A 22,631-nucleotide genomic window follows, 5' to 3' on the forward strand; every position below is an offset into this window, starting at 1 on the left:
GATGTTGTTACAGGATACAATAAGCGGACCACAGGGAAAGATGTGGTATGATCTGTGGTTTATTTAATTCACTTGCATGTTTTCAGGTTGTCCTTGACCACATCTGTTTATGTGGAAGGTGTTACATGCAGGTGTATTTGTGCAGCAAAGAATGGAGAGATGGATTTGGGGCATTTATTATGTTGCTCTTCCTGAACTGATAGCCTTCCACAATCTGCATTTTCTCAACTGCAGGTGGGTTCTGTCTCAGGCAGTTCTCCCCAAAGTAACCAATTTGACTGGTTTAATTGTTGTTTGTAAAGTCCTGTTGGGGTCATGAAGTATTTTTTTCCCCTCTGGAATATTCATATCAGATTGTGATTCTGTTAATACAGCATGCTAAATCTTGGTTACACTGTTTTACTGAATTCATAAAGCACACACTTAAGTGCAGTCAGCAATCAACTAAAAGTTGATTGGGTTCAAGAATTCAGTGAAACACAAACTAGCAAATTACATTTTAGCCTTAGCATGCTCTATGAATCTAATCAAGATAGGGGTAGTAGAGATACTCATGAGGAACAAGAGAGAGAAAAGATATCTAATTTTACTTTTGATTGTGGGAGAGACAGCTATAGCAAGGTGATGGTGATGGGAATCAAATTACGTGAAAGGAAGTCTAGAGTTACTTATTGACAGAGTTTTTTCATTGTCATAGCCTTATCATTATATTTGTGTGATCCTCTACCCTTTTCTAATTTAATTTATTTCTAGTACAATTGCAGGATATTTTAAATTGCATTGAATAGTATGTTTCTTTTTGAAATTCTGAAACTCCAGAGAGCTTAGGGGTGAGGTAGGGTACTGATCTATTAATGGGAATTCTTGCTTCATTCCATCTTCCAAACAGGGTTCTTACTGCCATCAATGAAAAATTGTTGACTTTGGCTAATATAAAATCTCATTTAAGTGGAATTCTAATGATAAAAGTACAAAAGTAATGTAAGGTTCATCATATAGGCTGTATTTCTAATAAGGAACTTTGCTTCTATTGTTCTATAGTTTCTGGTTTGGTTCTGCAACCCAACAGGACAGACACAGACTTCAGAGGATAATTAGGATTGCAGAAAAAACAATTACTACCAACCTGCCTTCAGTCGAGGACCTGTATACTGCAGGAGTCAAAAAGAGGGCTGTGAAAATATTTACAGACCCCTCACATCCTGGACATAAACTGTTTCAACTCCTTCCCTCAAAATGACGCTATAGAGCACTGCACCCCAGAATAACTAGACACAAGGACAGTTTTTTTCCTAAATGCCATCACTCTGCTAAACAAATAATTCCCTCAACACTGTCCAACTATTTATACAAAGTCTGCACTACTATTACTATTAATCTTCTCATCACTCCTTATTGCCCATCCACTCCCAGTATGACTGTAACTTTGTTGCTTGTATCCTTATGATTTATATGGACTGCTTCCTAGTATTATTTGATTGCTTATTGTACCCTATGACTATTACTAAGTGTTATACCTTATGATTCTTGACTCTTGACGAATGTATCTTTTCTTTTATGTATACAGAGAACATTTGCACCAAAACAAATTCCTTGTGTGTCCAATCACACTTGGCCAATAAAAGAATTCTATTCTATTCTATTCTATTCTATTCTATTCTATTCTATTCTATTCTATTCTATTCTATTCTATTCTATTCTATGGCCAAGGACTTGCTGCTTAATCTCTAGGAAGTCTCTCTCAGCCCTTGACATCATCAAAAATTGGATTGACAAGCCATAATAATTGAAGTCTGGGAATAATTCTTGGAGTTATCAATTAAGATTACTAAGAACCATCTCAAGAGGCCAATTTTAGCCAGTATTTAATTGGCAGGATTGCATTGAAGCCTTTATAGAAGCAAGGCTCGAGCTGAATTACAACTAAAGAAGAGCACCAGGTCCACAGTGAGAATCCAATAGTATAAGTTGTAAGACTATATTGCTTTCCCTTTTGTGTGAGTTGGAGAATGAGATATTGAGACTGGCTGTGGTTCATGATGGGTGAATGCTGGTCTTTGCTCTTTTCTACTGTTCCATTGAATAATATTTCAAGGTTAGTGGTCATGAAGACAATACACTTGACTTCAAAGAGCTTTATAGGGATCAGGAGGGGCAAATGCCTTTGGCACATGAGAGTGGGTCATCCTTCTCTGTCATCCAGGTTGTGTAACGCTTTCAGAACAAGGATCATACATTCCAAAGAAAAATGTTAGTTGGCTGCAGATCAGGACTTTTGCTAATGAGATACTAGTTCATCATGTAATAGCAAGCTCAGATATTTTGATCCAACATCATTGGAAAAGTGGTGTCCCAGCATGAAGTACTCCATTCTCACAGGTCCTACGTAAACATGAAGGTTTCCAGACTCCATCTGGTTCCAGTTACACCCTTGCATACATGGCTCAGGAATTTGCAGATGGATATTGCTCGGTTGTACAAAACTCTTTAAAATTTACAGGACTTACTATACCTAGTTAGAACCATAATGTACCTGCAAGCCAGATGAACTCATGGATTCTTCTGACTTAAAAGAAAAAGCAGGTACAGAGCTGGTGACTAATCATCACAGGCCTTTTGCCTTTAACCATTAGAGTTAAGGTTTATGACTAAAAATGGGCCTGTTAGAAAAAAAAAGTAGAGGAAAGAAAACAAATCACCCTTGACCACCAAGGACTGCCTCTTCCTGACGGCCCCTGTTCACATAAATACAGGAAGTAGAAAAGAAAGATCATGTTCTTTTCAGAGCGTTTGGGAGTCAATTGAAACAGCGGTGAGGAAAAGCTTCCCTTTCTATTCTGCCGAACCCCATCATCTGCAATTCTTCTTCTTTTAATCCGGGGGGAAGGGGCGGTCAAGAGGCGTGAAAGTTTTGACGGAAATGCCAAGGTGTAACTTTCTCCACAAAGAAAACTTACAAGGATTCTGAAAGCAGAAGTTTCAGATTCTGGCTGGGATGATGAAAACATCGATGGGAAACCAGGGAAGCGGGTGAGTCCTGAAACTTTAATAGCAATACTTTTTTTTTTCTTTTCCCCAAAGGAAAAGCGCTTCTGTCTCCCCCTCCCCACCCCGCTTCAGCCTCAGGCTGCCTGTTCGAGAATTTGTCTCTCTTGAATGATCGCTGGCTGGTTTTATGTAGAGGCGCCAGAAGTGCAACTTCCAAGATAACATTCACAGCCTTTTCTTCAGCGGAGCTCCGATTTAACACAACTGCAGTTGGGGGAGGGTGTGTGGAGAATTACAATGGAGAGGAAATGAAGGGAGGTGAAGGAGTTATTTTTATACCCTTATGTCTGGAATTAAAGTAAAACATACTCGTGAATCCAGAAGTGGGGAGAGAAACAAACTTTATTTTTCCCATTTCACCAGAAGCGGCTGAAAAATGACAAAACTTGCAAAGGTTAGGAATGACACTTTTGTCTGTAACTTGGTGCCCATCTGTAGGCAACCTCTGCTTGTGATCCCAATGAAATTTTCCCATTATTTTTGGCCCTATGTTGCCAGAAAAACTTTTCTGCATCTCAAGCTGCTATTACTTGGACCAAATAAAGAAGCATTACTAAAAATAAGTTCTATATAGCTTACCACCGAATATGCAGACTTTAAGACTGTGGACAAGTACCACATGTCCCATTGCTGTGGTCCAGGGTGAAGACAAATAAAGCTATGGCAAATTTTTGACTTTGGGAAATAAATGCTTTTGATTTCATTTGTACCCCCACCCAGAATTGCTCTGTGAAGGAGATGGGCAGTTTCTAAATTTGACATATATAAATAAATACATGGTTTCATTTAATGTGGTAAGCTTTGGAGAAACCAGGGGTGTTAAGTGTCGGGAGGGATTCAGGTTGAATGGGGAAATGATGCTCATAATCACAAGGTTATCAGCTAACCTTAATAAAGTTACTAATCACCAGTTTTTTTACAAATGTTTTTAAATGTTTGAGGTCTTTTTAGTAAGATGAATGTATGTACAAATAAATAAAATGGAATGGGTAAAACAAAATTTGTGCAATATATGCATACTTTTCAGCACTAGTTGATTCAATTAAAAAAACAATAGTATGATTGTTCTAAAATTCACATATAACTTTTGCATCCTGTGCTCCTTGGGGTTAGTGTATTAATACTGATGACTATTTGGAGGAGTGAGTTCAAGGAGATGATTCATCTCTTTTTGGGGAGGGGGTGTTCAGGGAGATTATCCAACTGGTTAGAGGTGGTATTCAGCAGGTTCTGACCAGTCCTGGAGAACTGGTAGGGGAAATTTTGAGTAGTCTGGAGAACCGGCAAATACCACCTCTGATTGGAGATTTTACAGTATCCTTCCCCTGCCACGCCCACCAAGCCACACCCACAGAACCAGTAGTAAAAAAAATTGAATCCCACCACTGCAACTGGTATATACATTCCTTGTAATGCAATTTGGTTTATGTGAAGGATATTCCCAGCGGAAAGGCCTTTCCTATAATATTAACCATAAAACAAAGAGCATTTAGTCTAAATATTAAAAAGAACTTTGTGATAGTAAAAGTCATTAGGAAGAAACAGTTATGGATTTCTTCTCTGTACTTTTTTGAACAAACTAGCTAGCCATTCTAGCAATGAATTGGACTTAGTTGCAGATTTCTTTCGATTCATAACTTTCTGTGAGTCTATGAAATTCTAGTTTTGGCAAGCCAACAGTACTAGAAGCTACTGTCTGCATCTGAGATACTTCATGCTTGGACACATGTAGAACATGGACAGCATATTGTTGGCAATCATGACTGGTGGACTTCAAATTTTTTTGTCAATGCTAGGCATGGCCAGTCACAAAACAAAAATGTCTTTCAGCTTGTCATTCATTTTTTAATTAAAAGATTGTTTTAAAAGATGAAGATCATTGGCATCAGAAAGTTTAATAGATGCCAAGTGAAAAGTTAGTGGATGTATTGCTGTTTATGAGCACTATATTGCCTGCTCCTTCTCTGCCTGTCTACTCAAAGACAGAAATCCTAAGGTTTCAACACCTTAGAATAACAATACCTTAGAAAAACAACTCATACAACTTATGCCTGTATTTTTCCCTATATTGCTTGGATATATTTCATTACTTTATACACAAGCTAGGTAATTGTTAATTACTAGCAAATGCAATGTTTTTATTGCTCTGCAAATATATTGTATAGCAGCTTCTGAAAAGAAGGGAGAACTTGCTGGTAGAAGAACTGAGCTGAAAGTTAGCAGACTACAATCTCTCGAATTTAGAAGGCAGATTTTCCCACTTCACAGAGGATGTGTTTACAATAAATTGAAATGTGAAATCCACATGGCAACTGGATTCTATGAAGTAATCAAGTCCACAAACAGCTCAAGAAACTATAGCTTTGGTGAGCAAAACTGGTCTGATAAAGAAAGAAAAAAAAATACAACAGCAAAATAAATCCCAAATGTTCTGGCAGAGTCATCATCTCAAAATTCCTTGGTAGTTCAAGCCATAATATTGTACGCAGGTTATGTGATTTTAAGCTCATGAATTTAGATGAGACTGCAGAATGACTTGACGTAAAGTATTGGGGAAAGTATTTATATAAATAATTTGCAAAGAAGGATAGAATGCCCAGCAATTTTAGGCTTCTTTATATGGGAGAACTGCATATGGAAATTGAGAACTTTTGATCTCTGTGCTTAATGTAGTCAATGCATCTGATAGTGAAACTCAAAAGTAATCTTATTTTCTAATACAGTACAGTAAAAACAACCCCAAGAAGATGACATCACTATTTATAAGTGCACTTTGTAGAATAGCATAGCATACCAGCCATTACAAATAGACGTTATACACACTCTTGAATGCTATTTCCTATGCAATATATCCAGAGAGTATGACAAAGCGCATGACAGACAGACCTGAATTGACAGAGAAAGATTGGAAGCACATGCATATTTGAAATATTTCAGTGGCTCCTCTCAGTTACATCTCGAAATTCAATCTTTATAATAAAGCAGAGTTAGGGGGGCACAATTTTATAGGGAGTGGCCAAAATGACATAACTATCAAGATGAAATTGCAACACATATCTGCTTATCTATCTATCTATCTATCTATCTATCTATCTATCTATCTATCTATCTATCTATCTATCTCTATCAGTCTCATCTATCTAGTCTATCATCATACAAAGTATTTATAAACTAATTATATACATTATGTATATATATTGTGTATATAATTGTTTTTCTGCTTTGTACAGAATTACCCTAGCAATGTAAATGATTCAAATCATACTGCCTTTTTTGTTACAACAAAAGAATAATATTTAGGCCACATGCAGCATTTTCTAAGCAGATCTCCACCCCACCCCACTCCCAGAAGTAGGCCCTCACTGGGAATTGCTCCTTAATAAGTACGTTTTATCAACTGCAATATAAATTGCAATCTGGTGGCAAGGTTCAATCTATATCCGTAATGGCGAACCTATGGCACACATGCTAGGAGTGGCACGCAGAGCCACTTCTGCCGGCACGCGAGAGGTCACCCGGAAGAGCCCCACTGTGCATGCGCGTCCGCCCACTAGCCAGCTGATTCCTGGGTATCTGCCGTGCATGCGCGGGGGAAGATGCGTGCGTGGGAGATGCGTGTACATGTGCAATGGCATGCAGCATGTGGGGGGTTGCATGCACATGTGCAGAGGTGTGCAGTGCAGGGGTCATGCACGCATGCACAGGGGGGCGGGGGGAGTCACACACGCATTGCATCATGGGGGCAGGCACGCATGCAGGCACACTTTGGGCACACAACGTGGAAAATGTTAGCCATCACTGGTCTATATCAACCTTTTGTCCTATCATCATGACATCTGACTCAGAAGCACACCACCTATTTCTGAAGAGATTTTAACTTAGTATTCGTTTTTTTCTCCAGACTGCCTTTGTGACATTATTTCTCCACTCTGCCTTTGTGAAGGCCGATGTCTATGTTCCATCGTGAGAGAATAATCCATTGTGGTGTTATAGCTCTTTTGGTGTGTTTGGAAATCCAGCTGTATTCAACTAAAGGTCTCCACAAGGGAATAAAAAAAAAAAGATGGCACCCATGGAACTACCCCTTATTTACAATAGTGCTGCTTTGACTTTTTTGGCCCTCTTCCCACCCCGTGTCTCTGTGCTCTGCAGTTTTATCTCATCTGAGGACAATAACAGGATGATGGAAAGAGAAGGAAATAAAAAAGCAAACAAGACCATGCACAGCATAATTAGGGCCAGGAAAGTTGCTGCAAAGTATGCACAATTTTATTTTAATTTTAATTTTTTGCTTCAGAACAAATTTGAATATTTTTAGGAAATTATTAGTTAAGCATCAATCCTGCAAGATTTGACCAATGATTGAGAAAAAGATTAGGCAATCTTATTGTGTGCCAACTTCAGAGTGGCCTTAGAGTACAGTAGCCTTCCACAACCCTGCAGTGGCCCTCCAGATGTGTAGATTACAGCTCTCTATTGACTGAGAAGTTTGGCACCTCTGGAAGGCTTCAAGCTGGGGAATATGTCAAGTATGCAGTATGTTGAATATCAGTTGAATATGAACAATTTTGCAATGACTGCTGGTCACAGAGAATTACTTTGGCAGCAAACAGAGGAATATATTTTGCCAGAGTTGGTCTGTCCATCCCACTGGTTTCTTTATGCCCATTCATATTAGTTGTCCAAGTCTGACCATACTGTAAATGATAACAAGATAATTTTATATGTTGGAATAAATGACATTTGACTTTGCTGAGCAGAGTCATTTTTCACCTCTCTCCTTTAAGAGAACAAAAGGTGGGAAGACAAAACCTTATGGGATACACAATGTGGCAGGGTGAGGGAATTGTCATTAGGAAATATTTCCCTTCTGATCAGTACCTATTCCCCCTAGTACTTTTTATGTGAGGGCTATTGAGTGATTAGAGAAACCAACATATTTGTCTAAAGGCCACTTCAATATATTTTTGTTTTATGCTTTAATATTATCCACTACGAACTATGAAAACCAGCAAATAAATTCAACTCAAGACAGTGCAAGAATAGAAAAATGAATACAATTTTGCACAGAGAATTGCATCTACAGAAATGCATGGACTTTTCTAAACCAAATATGTCTCCAGAAGTCATTTTTTTTCAAGAACCATATTTTGGAACCATAAACTACCGATATTCATATGTATTTCTTTCTGTTCCGTGACCTCTGTCGAAGCATAGTTCAAATATGATTGTTTAAAATTACCTAGCCAGAGTTTATTTTTCCACTAATGCACTTTGTAAAGTGTTATAGTGTGTGTCAATTTTTCAAGTACGATAATTTATGGATCCCATCCTAATCAAGGCAAATACATAGACAGTTTTCTAAGTTTAAGAAGTACAACTTAAATCATCAGAATTTATATCACTATCACTGTTATCGTTGGAGCAGCTGAACACTATTTTGTCAGATCCTCTACCTGCAACTTTTCTCCACTGTGACTTTCATAAATAAACTCCCATGAGTCAAATGCTCAGGAAACCCCAAATGGCAAAAGTGTGAAACCTGTAGGAAATTCTTTGAATGTTTTACCAATTTTCATCTCTGTTGACTTTATGTGAATCATGTTTTACAAATGGAAAAGCTATTTTCATTAACAGCAGTGGCAACAGTGACAGCTACTGCAGGCATTCTCAGTTGCTTTCTTGATTACCAACAGTAGGAACTGTCAATTTAGGTCTGATTTGATGTTGTAGTCAAACAAATAATGTATACTTTCTAGAGCAGACATGGATTGCTTGCAGCTGTATATCAGCAACATCCAAAATACAATGTCCTCCCCTTTGATTAGATGTGACCCATGAAAGGGGGGGCATATAGTTCACGTGAAACCCCCCCCCAAATAGTTTCATGGAAGTGAAAAAACTGCTTTGCAATCTAAGTGAAAAGGGAAGAAAATTATGCTAAGTATTCCTGGCCAGACATGCTTAAAATACTTATTTGTAGTGTTCTGATCTAGATCATTGGTTCATGCCTTATAGCCTAGTTTTCCAGTTTTTAAAGACTTCTGATTTTTGAAGTATTCCATTATTTTACATAAAATGTGCAAATCTTGTACACCTTTAGCTAGAAGAATGTATTTCTGATATAAGTACAGATACTGATGAATAGTCATAATTGTTTAAATTCACATTCCATATTTTAGGAAATATACCACAGAATTAATGTTGTCATTAACATTAATATATGGCAGAGATACAAGTTATGATTTGTTCTTTGAGTTGCTATATGATATGTTAGCAAGTGGAAGTGGATAGCAAGCTACTGTATATGTTTGCAAATCAATAGGTTTTTTTTCTGTTTCCAATCATTTTCCCAAGATCAGTTGATTCAGAAAAAAGACAAGATTCAAGAATTCTTGATCTGTGTTGTGCGCACTTGTGTGAAAAATGTAGAGTAGCTTTCTGGGCTTCTTAATTCTAGATTGAGGCACTAAAAGGAACCTATGAGTTGGCAATAACACAGTATCTTCCAGTGGATGGATCAATCTACCAATCTACCCCCGTTATGTAAGAGAAATCCTCCCTGGGGATTTTGCCGCAGACAGGATGAAAACCCAGCCTATCCCAAACAGCCATTTTTTTAAAGCAAGTTTGTTTCTACTGTGAAATAAAATGTATCATGTAAGTATCTCTCCAGGCAACATGGAAACTGCTGTGGTCAAACAAAACCGGTGACCTGAGGTTTAAATATTTGGCACAAGCTTTCTTTCCCTGCCTCTGCATCGCTACTGCTATTACAGTGATCGCACGCTTGTTTTATCTTCCTTTGGTCAGGACTGTAAGCTGAGTTAAGACACAGGAAGAGAAATTTAAATGCAACGCCATTATACTATCAGAGGAGAAACCAGAGTGATTACATTTTAATTCATCAGTTCCAACTCTGTCACACTTAATCTTTGAATCTCTGAAAGGTACAAACTGAAAAGAATATTTGTAGCTCAGGATTGAACTGTGGAGTCTTTGATGCTGTCCAAGCTTGATTGTTTACTTGCAGACATTTCATTACCCAACTAGGTAACATCATCAGTGCTAGAATGATTATGATAGTCTTACCTTGTTACCTGCAAGAAAACAACCAAGGTTAGAGAGCACCATGGACTGCATGGTACAAACTGAACTTGTAAGAAGATACTATCCTGCTTTCTTTTGCTTCTGGTCACCTCAGAAGAATTACAAATTCTGCAAAAAAGGGCCTTTGGGACCTTTTCCTACTACATTTGGCTCGCTTAATTTTTCTCATAATATATACAATTCTCACTTTCATATAACAAAATGGGCAGAGGATGTTCTTGTATATAGACATATTGCGTATTTCAATATTCATTCTTTTAAAAAAATATTAAGGATGTTTGCATAGAATAAGAGACGAGAGAGAGAAAGAAAGGAAGATTAACTATATAAGTGACTTCTAACCTTTTCAAGAGATAATTATAATCTTATTATTCCGCCTCCCTCATAGATGCCATATTGCGACAACCCCTCATATATTCCAAGTCTCTCTTAATCTTCAAATCCAAAAATCATCGTTTAATTTCTTCATACTTTCAGCAAAAAGTCCATGTAAAGTTTCCAGAACTTTTCAGAAAAGTTTTTGGTTTTTTCTCTGAAATTTCTTGCCATTTCTGCAATTCCTTATAACATATCATTCCACCAGCATTTTCACATCTTAAAATTTCTCCATTCATTTTATCTGCAATAAACATTACACCAAGGTAGATACATTTGTCTTAGAACATAGTACGTAGACTAATCGGGTTGGAAGGCACCTTGGAAGTTTGTGGTCCAAACTCCTATCCATTCTGGACAAATGGAGGTCTTGTAGTCCAACCTATTGTACCATTCTGGACAAATGGTTTTCCGGTCTCTTCTTGAAAACCTCCAGTGATGAAGCACCCACAATTTTCAGAGGCAAACTTATTAATTGTTCTCACTGTCAGGAAATTTCTCCTTAGTTCTAGGTTGGATCTCTTTTTAAATGATCTTCCATCCATTACTCCTTGTCCTCAGGAGTTTTGGAGAATTAGTTGCTTCCTTCTTCTCTGGTGACAATTCCTCAATATTGGAAGACTGCTAGCATGTCAACCCCAGTCCTTCTCTTCATTCAACTAGACATACCTCGTTCCCTCAATTGTTCATCATATGGTTTAGCTTCCAGACCTTTATGTTGCTCCTTTCTGCACTCTTCCTAAAGTCTTAACATCTTTTTGGTATCCAATTCTGGTCACCATGATCTTCTTACTATCATTTTTATGATGTATATATAACTTGCAAATGCACATTCAATGCAAATCATTTGGATTTGCAGCTCCAAAACAAGATCACTTACATATAAAAGTACAGATGTTTTGACATTCCCTCCCACAGACCTGAAATGTAAGCATCCCTTATATGTGTATCTTTATACTCAATCATAAATGCCTTAAACAGTCAGTGGTACATCATGCTTTCTTGTCTTATTCTCTGATCAGTGTTAAATCATTCCCTAAGCATTCCAATTATTCTCACATATTTTACTTCCAGCATGTACCATTCTTATTGCATTCAGCAAGCAACTTTCAACTTCATCTTTGTTCAAAACACGCAATAATTCAATCCTATTCACTTTATGTTTTCCTTAAATCTACAAAATACTGTAAACTTTATTTCTCACATTCATGCATTGCTCAAATATTTTCTAAAGAACAAATATTCGATCTGCACAGCCTCAGCTAAGCATAAAAATGACTTCACTTCCCAAATGTTGCTCATTGTCACTTCTCATAACCTTTTAATCAGAATTCTGTCAAAGACTTTTCTGGGCAATTTAATTTCCCTGTAGATTTTCATTTCCTCTTGCTACCTTTCAATTGTTCTCATACGAGAATAACAGCATTTTTCCAATTGCTAGACACAAACGTCACCCTCACCCACATAGTAAAGATGATGTTTAGCCATTCCAAATGCATATTTTAAGATTTCCCATTTCTATCATTTCTACCTGTATCTTACCCTTTTTCCACATTCTCACAGCATTTATTTTCTTTTCATACTTTTTATCCTTTGAGTATGAGTGTTTGTAGCATTTGGTTCAATTCTATAGCCATGCTTCGCTATGAAACTATGTGGTCAAGCTTAGTTTTGGGGGAGGAAAATAAGGAAAAAAATTGTGCCTCTGGCTACCAGCATCGATTGGTATTCATCTGGCTAGTGTCCTGTCAGTGTGTGAGACAGTTGAGGGCTGTTTGAAACAGTATTTGCTGTGTGAGCAAGGAGATAGCAAGGAGCCTGGGCGTGGCTTAGCTCAAGTGTTCTGTACTAGAGCTGCTTGGTGCTGTGAAACTAAAACTGAAACTGAAATTCCTCTCCTCTGTTTGTGTTTTGCATTTGGAACAGATTTCTTTTCAGGTGGGGAGGGGGAGTAGAACTCCTTAGCGTCAGAGTGTGTTAATAATACTATACGAAATGGTCATTTCGAAAAATCCTTACTTAGTGAGCACTTAGAAGCCAAGAGGAACATACATGCCAAATTTCAAGTTTTAGGCTTTACGGTTCTGGAGATTTTGTGATAATGCGTGAGTGGTATTTCGCTTTTATATATACAGATTTCCTTTTGTGTGCCTTTGAGCAGTCTTGACTCCTGGCAGCTGCCTGGACAAGACCCTGCAGTTTTTTAGCAAGATTTTCCAGGTATGGTTTACCATTGCCTTCTTTCTAGGGCTGAGAGATAGTGACTGGCCAGGTGGCTTTGTGCCTTAGGCAAAACTAGACTTCACAATATCCTTATCTCTAGCTGATGACTTAGCCACTACATCAGGAATGTCAAACTCAAGGCCTGCGGGTACTTAGATCTGGCCTGTGGAGTCTCCCTGGAAACAGCGAAGGACCAGCCCACAGTGCCTCTGCCAGTGAAAACGGAGCTCAGGAGGGCTGTGTGTGGCTCCCCTGGGCTCCATTTTCGGCTGTGACGGCCTCCTGCATCCCTCTGCCAGTGAAAATGGAGCTCCCCAGGGCTGCAGGAGGGTCCCCCCAGCCCCCTAGGTGCCCCTGAAATGAGTGATGTTGAGCTGGCCATGCCCACACTGATCACACGCACACTGGCCACATACCCCCCCCCGAGGTCAAACACAATGCTGATGCGGCCCTCAATGAAATCGAGTTTGATACTGTACTACAGTATTGCATTCTGGCTCTCCCATAGTATTTCCCATAAAAATCTCTAAAATATTTCTTCTGGGGTTCCTTCACTTCAGTCATGCTTTAGTAGCCATTAACTTATCTGGATTTCTGTGCACTAAAGAGAAGAAGCATGTGCTCTTCACTGAACCATTTATTTATTAGGCTACATTTTCTAATTTGATTCTCTCCAGCTAGGTCAGGGCTACTGATCTAAGCGTTCCTAGTTAGGCAGTAGAAATGTAAAGGAGGGAGCTAAAATATCACTTTAACCAAGTGTTGAAAAGGCATGCTGGCAATTTTCCCCAAAAGCACAATTTGTAATTTGTAAAAAAAATATATCACAGACTCCTGGAGACAGACGGTCAAGACTGTCTCTTATAAATAGGACAGCTGCAGCAAAAGGTTAAAAAAAAACCTTGGGACTGGAGTGAGGAACCAAACTATCAATGTCCCAGCTCAGAAATCTCTACTAATCTTCATTAAAGCATCATGCTGCCTTCTTCACCATCTCACTTCAACATATTGCAACTGTGGGGTTAACTCGGGGACCCAGCCTCCCCCGCCCCTACTCCATTAGTTGGCAATAATAAATCCAAACAATTTGCCATCTGTTCAAGCAAAATATAATGTGGTGAGCAGTCTCTGTTTTCCTTGAGTGTGAGGGACACATTCTTTTGGAATGATTCCACACAAAGCCCTTGTTAAAGGGAAACAGAAATAACTCTCTGTGTTGTATTTATTTCACAGATGGAAAGTTGGTTGGGCTTGAGCTGCTCTTAAATTTTTGCCTAGCAACTCTCTTGTGGGAAATACACTTTACAACAAGGGTGTCAAACTCGATTTCATTGAGGGCTGCATCAGGGTTGTGTTTGACCTCGGGGTGGAGGCAGGGTATGTGGCCACTGTGGGTGTGATCAGTTTGGACACGGTCAGCTCAACATCACTCATGTCAGGGGCACCTCAAACTTGATTTCATTGAGGGCCACATCAGGGTTGTGTTTGACTTTGAGGGGGCAGGGTGGCATGGCCAAGGTGGGCAGGGCCAGCTCAACATCCCTCGGGTCGGGGGCACCAGTGGTGGCCTGAGTGCCCTGGCAGCGAAAATGGGCTATTGTGATGGCCTCCTGCAACTCTCTGCCAGCGAAAACAGAGCCCACCTGAGCTCCATTTTTGCTGGCCAAGGCACTGCGGGCCGGTCCTTCGCTGTTTCCAGGGTGGCCCCACTGGCCAGATCTAAGCACCCCGCAGGCCGGATCCTGCCCCCAGGCCTTGAGTTTGACACTCCTGCTTTACAAGAACTGTACAAATGAACAACAATCACCTTGAAACTTCTCCCCAAAAAGACATTAGAAATTATATCTCTGCAATTTGGGTAACTGCAATACCTAGGCATTTCTCCCCTCACCTTTATACCCCAACTGTTTGTTTTATTAATTGTCTCATGCTGCCAGCCCTTTAGGGCGAGAAACAATTTGTGCTGCCATTTGACAAACAGTGGGCCGTTCATTGTTATAAAGAATAACACTCAAACTATTCTACATTCAAACTATAAGGAAATACCATCAATGACTAAAGTTTTGCCCAGTACTTAGAAATAGTTAGAAATATGTTTTTCTACCATGTATTCTATAATTAGGAAATTTTGCAAAGAGTACAGGTAGTCCTCAATTTACAACAATTCATTTAGTTCCAATTTACAATGGCACTGAAAAAAGTGACTGATGAATTTTGTTCACACTTATTGTCTTTGCAGCATCCCCATGCTCACGTGATCAAAATTCAGACGCTTAGCAACTGACTCATATTTATGATGGTTGCAGTGTCCCGGGGTTATGTGGTCATTTTTTTTTTTTTTACTTTCTGACAAACAAAGTCAATAGGAAAGCTGGATTCACTTTACAACCATGTTACTAACTTAACAACTGCAGTGATTTACTTAACAACTGTGGTAAGTCATAAAATCATAAAGACAAAATCCACTTAACAAATGTTTCAGTTAGCAACAGAAATGTTGTGGCCATAAGTTAAGGACTACCTGTATAAGCAATTGCAGTAGATGAAGAGAGGAAAGAAGGAAAACAGAGGGAGGGGAAAAAAAGACATGACACAATCTATTTGCATATCCTCAAGGACAGAGAATTGTCTATGGAAGTTTAAGCATCCTTGCTATCATTTGGAGAATGGTATGTGTTTCTCTTATTTAATCCAAGAAGAATTTTGATTTCTATTAAATCAGATTGTGTTTACATCTGGGATGATTACCTTTCTGAAATTACCTTTCAGTAAAGCCATGCTTACCAAAAGTACTTAATTACTGCAGGAATGATGTGCAACTCATTCTCTGTATAAATCAAGGATTATCACATGATCTGTTGCAGGTTGAGCACAACCCTGGCAATACTAAATGGCTTTAGCTGTTTGGCACCACCACCACCACCTCTCTCTCTCTCTCTCTCTCTCTCACACACACACACACACACATACCCCAGGCCAATTTAACTCTTGTAAAGTGGGCATTCCTATAGACTGACTCTCCAGTGTGAACTGGGATTCCCCAAAGAGCTGGTGGCAGCCATGGCCAGGAGTGCTTTGATTGAGTTCATCTTGGATGCAGGTTGTGTATGTTCCTGGACCAGGAAGCTTTTGTTCAGTTACTCACTTCCTTGATGGATTAGTGCAATGTGCTCTGCACAGGGCTGTCCTTGATGACTATTTGGAAGTTTCATCTGTGAATGCAGAATTATGTGCAGCCTTGGATGCTTTTCATCCATATAATACACTGTGCTACACAAGTTGTATTGGCTGCTTGTATGCTTTCCTGTGGAATTCAAGGGGTTGGTTATCATCTTTAAAGTCCTACATGGCTGGAGGTCAGGCTACTTGTGGGCTACAGATTTCTTCCTGTTCCACCTGATCCAACAGAACGGGCAGATGGATGAGAAAAAGAAGATCAGTGCACACTTCAGTGGAGAAATAGAGCCGGTGCAAAGTCCATGTCAACAGAAAGATAGGCAGGACCATCAAGTAGGTGTTGGGCAACAACGGCAGGGAAGAAAGGCAAAAGAAAGAGTGGGGAAGGATCAAATGAACAGGGCAGCCACACTTGGAAGAAAGTGCAATGGCCATTAATAGAAGACACGGAGAATGGGGGAAGAAAGGAGCTGGGATGATTGGTGGGAAGGCGGATGCACAGACCAAGTAGAGGAAAGCAGAGAGTGGTCGTGTGCACCAGACTTACTCTACTTGCCCCTTAAGGTTTTGGCTCAACCAAAACCCCAAATCAATCAAAATTATCTGAGTTTTGCTTTTGGCAGGATCATTATGTGGCTTGAACAGTTTGGGTGAAGTTCAAAGGCGCAGTGCTTTTGTTCTATAGTTAGAGCAAAATTCCTTTTTCCATTTTTGCACATTCCTATACTCTGTAGTGAAATAGGATCCTTTCAGTGAACTGGAGAAAGATGAGCTGCCCAATATCTTAAAAGCAAAAAAGAACACAAAAGGAACAGAAGCAGCAGCTATTTAAAGCATGAAGCTTATGCTACTACAGACAAACAATTGTAGCAGTAAAGCCATGCAACAATTCAAATTTGAATGGAAAACAGGTGATTCAGAGCTTATGTGGGCATACACATCATACTTCATGGAAAGAAGCTGAACATTTTCGTGGCTGTGCCATGATTTCAGGAAAAGATGCTTTGATTTAAGAAGATGCTGGTAGGTGTGAAGTATGCACCCAAATGCACAATGAATCACCTTTTTACCTTCAAGTCTGAATTGCTGCCCAGTCCTAGTTTATATGTTTAATTATAATAAATATGCTGTTTCTATTATTAAGCAAAAGTCGCAGGCCATCTTATCAACTATATTGCTATAAAATACCTAAAAACAAAATAAATCACATTACAGTGCAGCAAAATTTATTAACCCAGTTTATAACTGAAAACTTGTCAGGATATTTAAAAAAAAATCTCACCTGCTTTCTTTTTCCTTTCTTCTTAAGTAGCACCATTGAGCACCTTCTGTGGATATGATAAAAGTGAAGGAATATTGATGCTCTTATACCAATGATGTAAGGTCAAACCTGAACTCTTACTTCTGTCCACTCAAATTCCCTGTTATTTTACTAGAGATATAATTTTGATCCCACAAGGCATGATCTCTAGTTTAGATCTAATGATCTTCAAGAAAAAGACACTTTTGGCACTTTAGAACAGGGGTTGCCAACCTTTTGGATCTCAGGGACCACCAAACTCATACTTTTAAATCCCGAGGACCACTAATATGAATTTTTTTAAAGCTAATATATTTAATATAATTTTTATGTTAAATATAAATTTTATACATACGTATACATATACATACATACATACATACATACATACATACATACATATACACATATGCACACACATACAAACAAAATACACACGCACGCACACACATTTAATTATAACAAAAATGTAAATGCTTAATAATAACAAAATAAAACATTCTGGGCTGGAAGCCTCCCCCCACCTGGCACCTTCCAAAGAGACAGAAGAGCAGGCGGGGTATGTGTGTGTGTCTGAGCTGAGGGGCCTCGGGGCCACTGCTGCTGGGAGAAGCAGAGGCAGAAAAGGGGGCTTTGCTCTCCTTGGGGGGCAGCGCCCCTTGGCTGCCACTCCAGGGGCTTCTCAGCAGGCATCTGCCTGCAGAAGGACTGCCGCTCTTGGTGATTAATTGGGGGTGAGGGGGAGAGAGAAAGCACCTCTCGCATTACCAGGGAAGGAAAGGAGATGAAACAAAGCTCACTCTTTCACTGAGACCTACAAAACCCCAATCTACCGTTTTCCAGGAGTTCTTCGAAATCATCAAATGCTCCCACTTGCAGTTCTCATGCCTCCCGGCTCAGGTCCCTGAGATGCATGCTCCCACACACGGTGGTGGTGGCAACAACAGTCCCCTCCCCCCAGTGCCCGCTGTCAGCTCTCCCCATTAGTTTTCTAGCTTTGAATTGCTCCCGGCTCTCTCTCTTTCCTCCCCTCCGCCCATGTGCAATGGAAAGGAAAGGGAGACGGAGCCATACACAGCTCTCCCCTTTTCCAGCCCTTGCTGTCTCTCCCAACATCGAAGCCTCGGAAACGCAGGCAAAGCCGCCACACCGGTAACGTCCTGAGTTGCTTGCTTCTCCACTACTGCCTCCTCCTCCTCCTCCAGCACTACTTCCTTCTCTGGGTAGGGCGATTCTTAACTAACCAAGCATGCTAAGACAACTCAGGACGCTACCGCTGTGGCGGCTTTGCCTGCGTTTCCGAGGCTTTGATGTTGGGAGAGGCAGCAAGGGCTGGAAAAGGGGAGAGCTGTGTATGGCTCCTTCTCCCTTTCCTTTCCTGCCTGCACATGGGCTGGGGGGAGGAAAGAGAGAGAGCCGGGAGCAATTCAAAACTAGAGAACTAATGGTAAAGAGCTGACAGCGGGTGCCGGGGGAAGGGACATCTATTGCCACTGCTGCCGGGTGTAGGAGCTGGTTGGCGCGTGCATCTCAGGGACCTGACTCCGGGGTCCCTCAGAGAGCTGGGAGGCACAAGAACTGCACGGCCCAGATTAATTGCTTTTGGGGGCCATTTCTTCTGCAGCCCACCAAAAATTTTCCATGGCCCACCAGTGGGCCGCGGCCCACTGGTTGGTGACCGCTGCTTTAGAAGATATTTGCTTGGTGCTTAAAGTCTGAAGCTGAATCTTATCGTTCTCTTCTGAGTTGCTGTTGGCACTTGCTAGTTGCTGACTCTGATGAAATACAGATTGGCAACTGCAGTGCCACAGGTTATGACCTAGCTTTTGATAGATGCTGCAGCACTTAAACCTCAAGAAATATTTTTCTCTGGGTATGTTTCCTCTATTAAAGTCATCTGCATTTCAAATCAAGAAATGATTAGACATTAGCTTGAGAATAACGACATAACAAGGAAGCCAGTAAATTCTAAAGTCACTAAATTAATTACTAATTTTAAAGTTTATTGTAAATAAATAATAACAGAATACGAACAAGTGTTGTAAGACAACCAAATTAACAATAGTAGAACTTCACGTTGCAAGGGCAACAGGTATGTGTCCAAGTGTGTGTGTGTGTGTGTGTGTGTGTGTGTCCAAAATGTTAAGGTAGAGAGAGAGAGCTTCAATTATATAATCACAGCTGCTGAGTTTTTGACATCCACCTATGGACATCCCTGTATGGGCCTGAATATTATAAATGCGTATGTGTGCCTATATAAACTTTATTAGCTAAGAGCTTGTTTTTATAGCTATAGTTAAAAACCTGCCTGTTTCCACTATAATTTTCAGATTTTAAGCTGTGAATAACAGTTTAATAGATCCAGAAATCTCTCGTACTGGTCTTGATTTAAAAATAGAACAAATTACATTCTGCCTAAAACTCATAAAAATGTAAAGTGCTAAAATATTTAGGAACTGAAAAATGTAATTGTATTCATTCCAAAGGTCAGGGTGGAGATTTGACGCTAGTTTTTTTTACTGAGTTGTCCCATGGTTTTTCTTCATTATCATAACTTGCTGATGTCATACCTCTAGAAAGCATATGTTTGGGTTCAACGCCAATCTATTCTATCTTTGGAATCACCTGTTCAAACAATATCTATACAAGAATTTTTTTTTCAGAATTTTTCATAGTAAAATTTGTTTTTTTAAAACATAGAAGGAAACAAATGTAATTGTAGACACAGAAAGTCATCGGAAAAATTGAACATCAAAATAATGCACGAGTAATTCTGGGTGGGGATACTTTTGAGTCAATGTAGGCTTCTGGTGACAACCTGGGCCAGTTCCCTGTAGTTTTCTAGGAAAAGTTTTTTCAGAAATGGTTTGCCATTGCCTACTTTCTAGAGAGTGACTGGCCCAAAATCACACAGTTGGCATTGTGCCAAAGGTGTGACTAGCATGTAGCCTCCCAGCTTCTAACTGCTTCCTTTATCCATTACACCAAATTGGCAAAAATTATACCATATTAATTCTATATTTTGCAGACCATTTTGATGAAATTACAAACAGATTAGCAGATATATATATTTTTGAAAACAATTTTATTGATTTTTTAAAGACAAACAAAACAGACAAAACATATAAACATCCAACTTTCTTTCATAAATATACAAACAGTGTATCAGTTGGTTTACCAATTTTTTGTGCATCCATTTCATGGTCTCAATTACAATTACATTACATAATATCTCATATTGTCAATCAGAAATTATATACCCTAGTATCACTATTAAACAATCATTTGACCATGATTTTATTCATTCATACTTTGCGAGATAACTATAGTTTACTTAATTTATTCTATAACAAATCATATAATCATACCAAATCTATCCTAATAACATTTTTATAAATATCAAAAAAGAAAAGAAATAGATCTTTATATATTCATTATTTTCTAAAATTCTAAATATTCTATTATTGTATTTTATTATCTAACCATTGATAGAAAAGGTCCCAAATTTTATAGAATTGTTTATCCTCTTGTTCTCTAATTTCAAATGTCAAATGTCAGATTAGCAGATATTTTGTGTGTACCAACTTTGTGGCTGTGCCATAATTGTAGTAGATCAGATGGTCCAAATGATTCTGCTATTGATTTACCAAATATTTTTCCTAAATGGAAGCAATGTAAGAAATTGATAGCAATAGCAGCAGCACTTAGGCTTAAATACCACTTCACAGTGCTTTACAGCACTCTCTAAGCTGTTTACAGAGTCAGCATATTGTCCCCAACAATCTGAGTCCTCATTTTACCAACCTTGGAAGGATGGTGCCACCACAGCTCTGAAGTAATTACTTTTGTAATTTGCCAAGTTAGTTACTTCAAAAAACAAATTAAAAATAAAATATATTTTTAATTGAATTCATGGTATTTAAGTGTGGGAAATTGCTTTGGTAGAAAAATTGATCCAGCAATAAAAGCTAAAAAAATGTTAATACAAAAGAAAGATTAATTTAGATCTGATTGCCATGCATTGGCTACAGTAACAATATTTTCTCTAATTGATTGTTTTAATTTGCACAAATACTATTCTAGATGAAAAAATATTGAATATGGATGTTTAAAATGTTTTTTTTCCTACTGTTTAGATGGCACATGATCTGTCATTTATTATATACGCATATATAAACATACTCAGCCCAAGCTTTATTTTTAACTATTTTTAGTTTTTTTCAAATATACAATAATTTCAATTAATAATTTTGCCCTGCAAAGAAAAGGATACATTTTAAAGCTTAAGATCTAAGAAACAATGACAATATTTTCTATTTTAATATTGATAACATGAAGACTACCATATGCTTTTTTTTCATAGATACAGTTTATGTCATTTGCCACTCTTAACATGGAGTAGAATTAGGAATTATATTGACATTTGTAACTTTTGTACCCAAACACCTTCTAATTATTGGAAGCTGCCAATTTTTGGTAGGTGGCAATCTATTAAGTTTCATAAGTAAACAAATAAATTAAAATCAAGTGCTGTTCATATATGCTTTTGATTTATTTTGCTCTATGGATAGAGAAATTAGGGGACATAAAAGCAAAGAGGAAAAGGTTAGCAACTTTCTCATTTGTTTTCAAATGTTAACAGGTGTTTTTTTTGATGTTTAAGAATAAAGAGAAAGAAAAGTGAAAGGACTATAGTTGCTTTACACCAGGGATGACAAATTCATGACGTCATGGTCGTCACATGACTTATCGCAACTTTCCCCCCTTTGCTAAACCGGAGTGGGCGTGGCTAGTGTGCAACGCATCCGGCCCATGGGCTGCGAGTTTGACATCCCTGCTTTACACCATAGTTTGTGGGCAGTTTTAAACATTTAAGGTTTCTGTCCTATATATATAAGTTGTGAATCTTTTCCTTCTGAAGCATGTTACTACAGGTTGTTAACTTGCCCATGAATAACAATTACTATCATAGCACAATTCAGGGAAAATTTTTTCCTACTTCCTGGTATACAACACCGAGTGACCCTAGGGGACTAAGGGGGTTCTAAAGGGTGTAAATCAACATGCAATTTAGCTGCTTACTCCTAAGGAAGCAAGTTAAGGTACATTGATTTGACTAATTGCATTGATACTACAAGGTCCCAAAGGTAAGTGATTATGTCAGATCTTTTTGCTTCCAGCTGAGCCACTTTGTAACTCATGTCATATAAATTACCGCACTTTCTATGCGATTTACTATGCAATTAATTGAGCTATATCACCAATTATTCTGCTAATACCAGGCATCTCTGCAAAATGAGATGGCCAGGAAAGGCTCTTTGTGAATGGGACCCAGAGCTCTCTGATCTGTAGATTTGTAGCAAGGTATTTTTTGCTATGAGTGATTGGAAGGACAGAT

General features: G+C 38.8%; 1 protein-coding gene across 1 annotated transcript in view; it reads left to right on the forward strand.

Moving 5' to 3' along the window:
* Nucleotides 1–2,745: 2,745 nt before the first annotated feature.
* The window catches only part of RIN3 (Ras and Rab interactor 3), a 96,604-nt gene continuing 76,718 nt past the window's right edge, over nucleotides 2,746–22,631 (forward strand). Inside the window, exon 1 of the mRNA XM_026679207.2 lies at nucleotides 2,746–3,030. Coding sequence (XP_026534992.2) covers nucleotides 2,996–3,030 — 35 coding nt within the window. The 5' untranslated portion in view covers nucleotides 2,746–2,995. The remainder of the gene's footprint in view (nucleotides 3,031–22,631) is intronic.

This window comes from Notechis scutatus, chromosome 1, assembly GCF_049901735.1.
Source record: "Notechis scutatus isolate UNSWTSFEM ecotype Mainland chromosome 1, rNotScu1.2, whole genome shotgun sequence".
Taxonomy (NCBI): Eukaryota; Metazoa; Chordata; class Lepidosauria; order Squamata; family Elapidae; genus Notechis; species Notechis scutatus.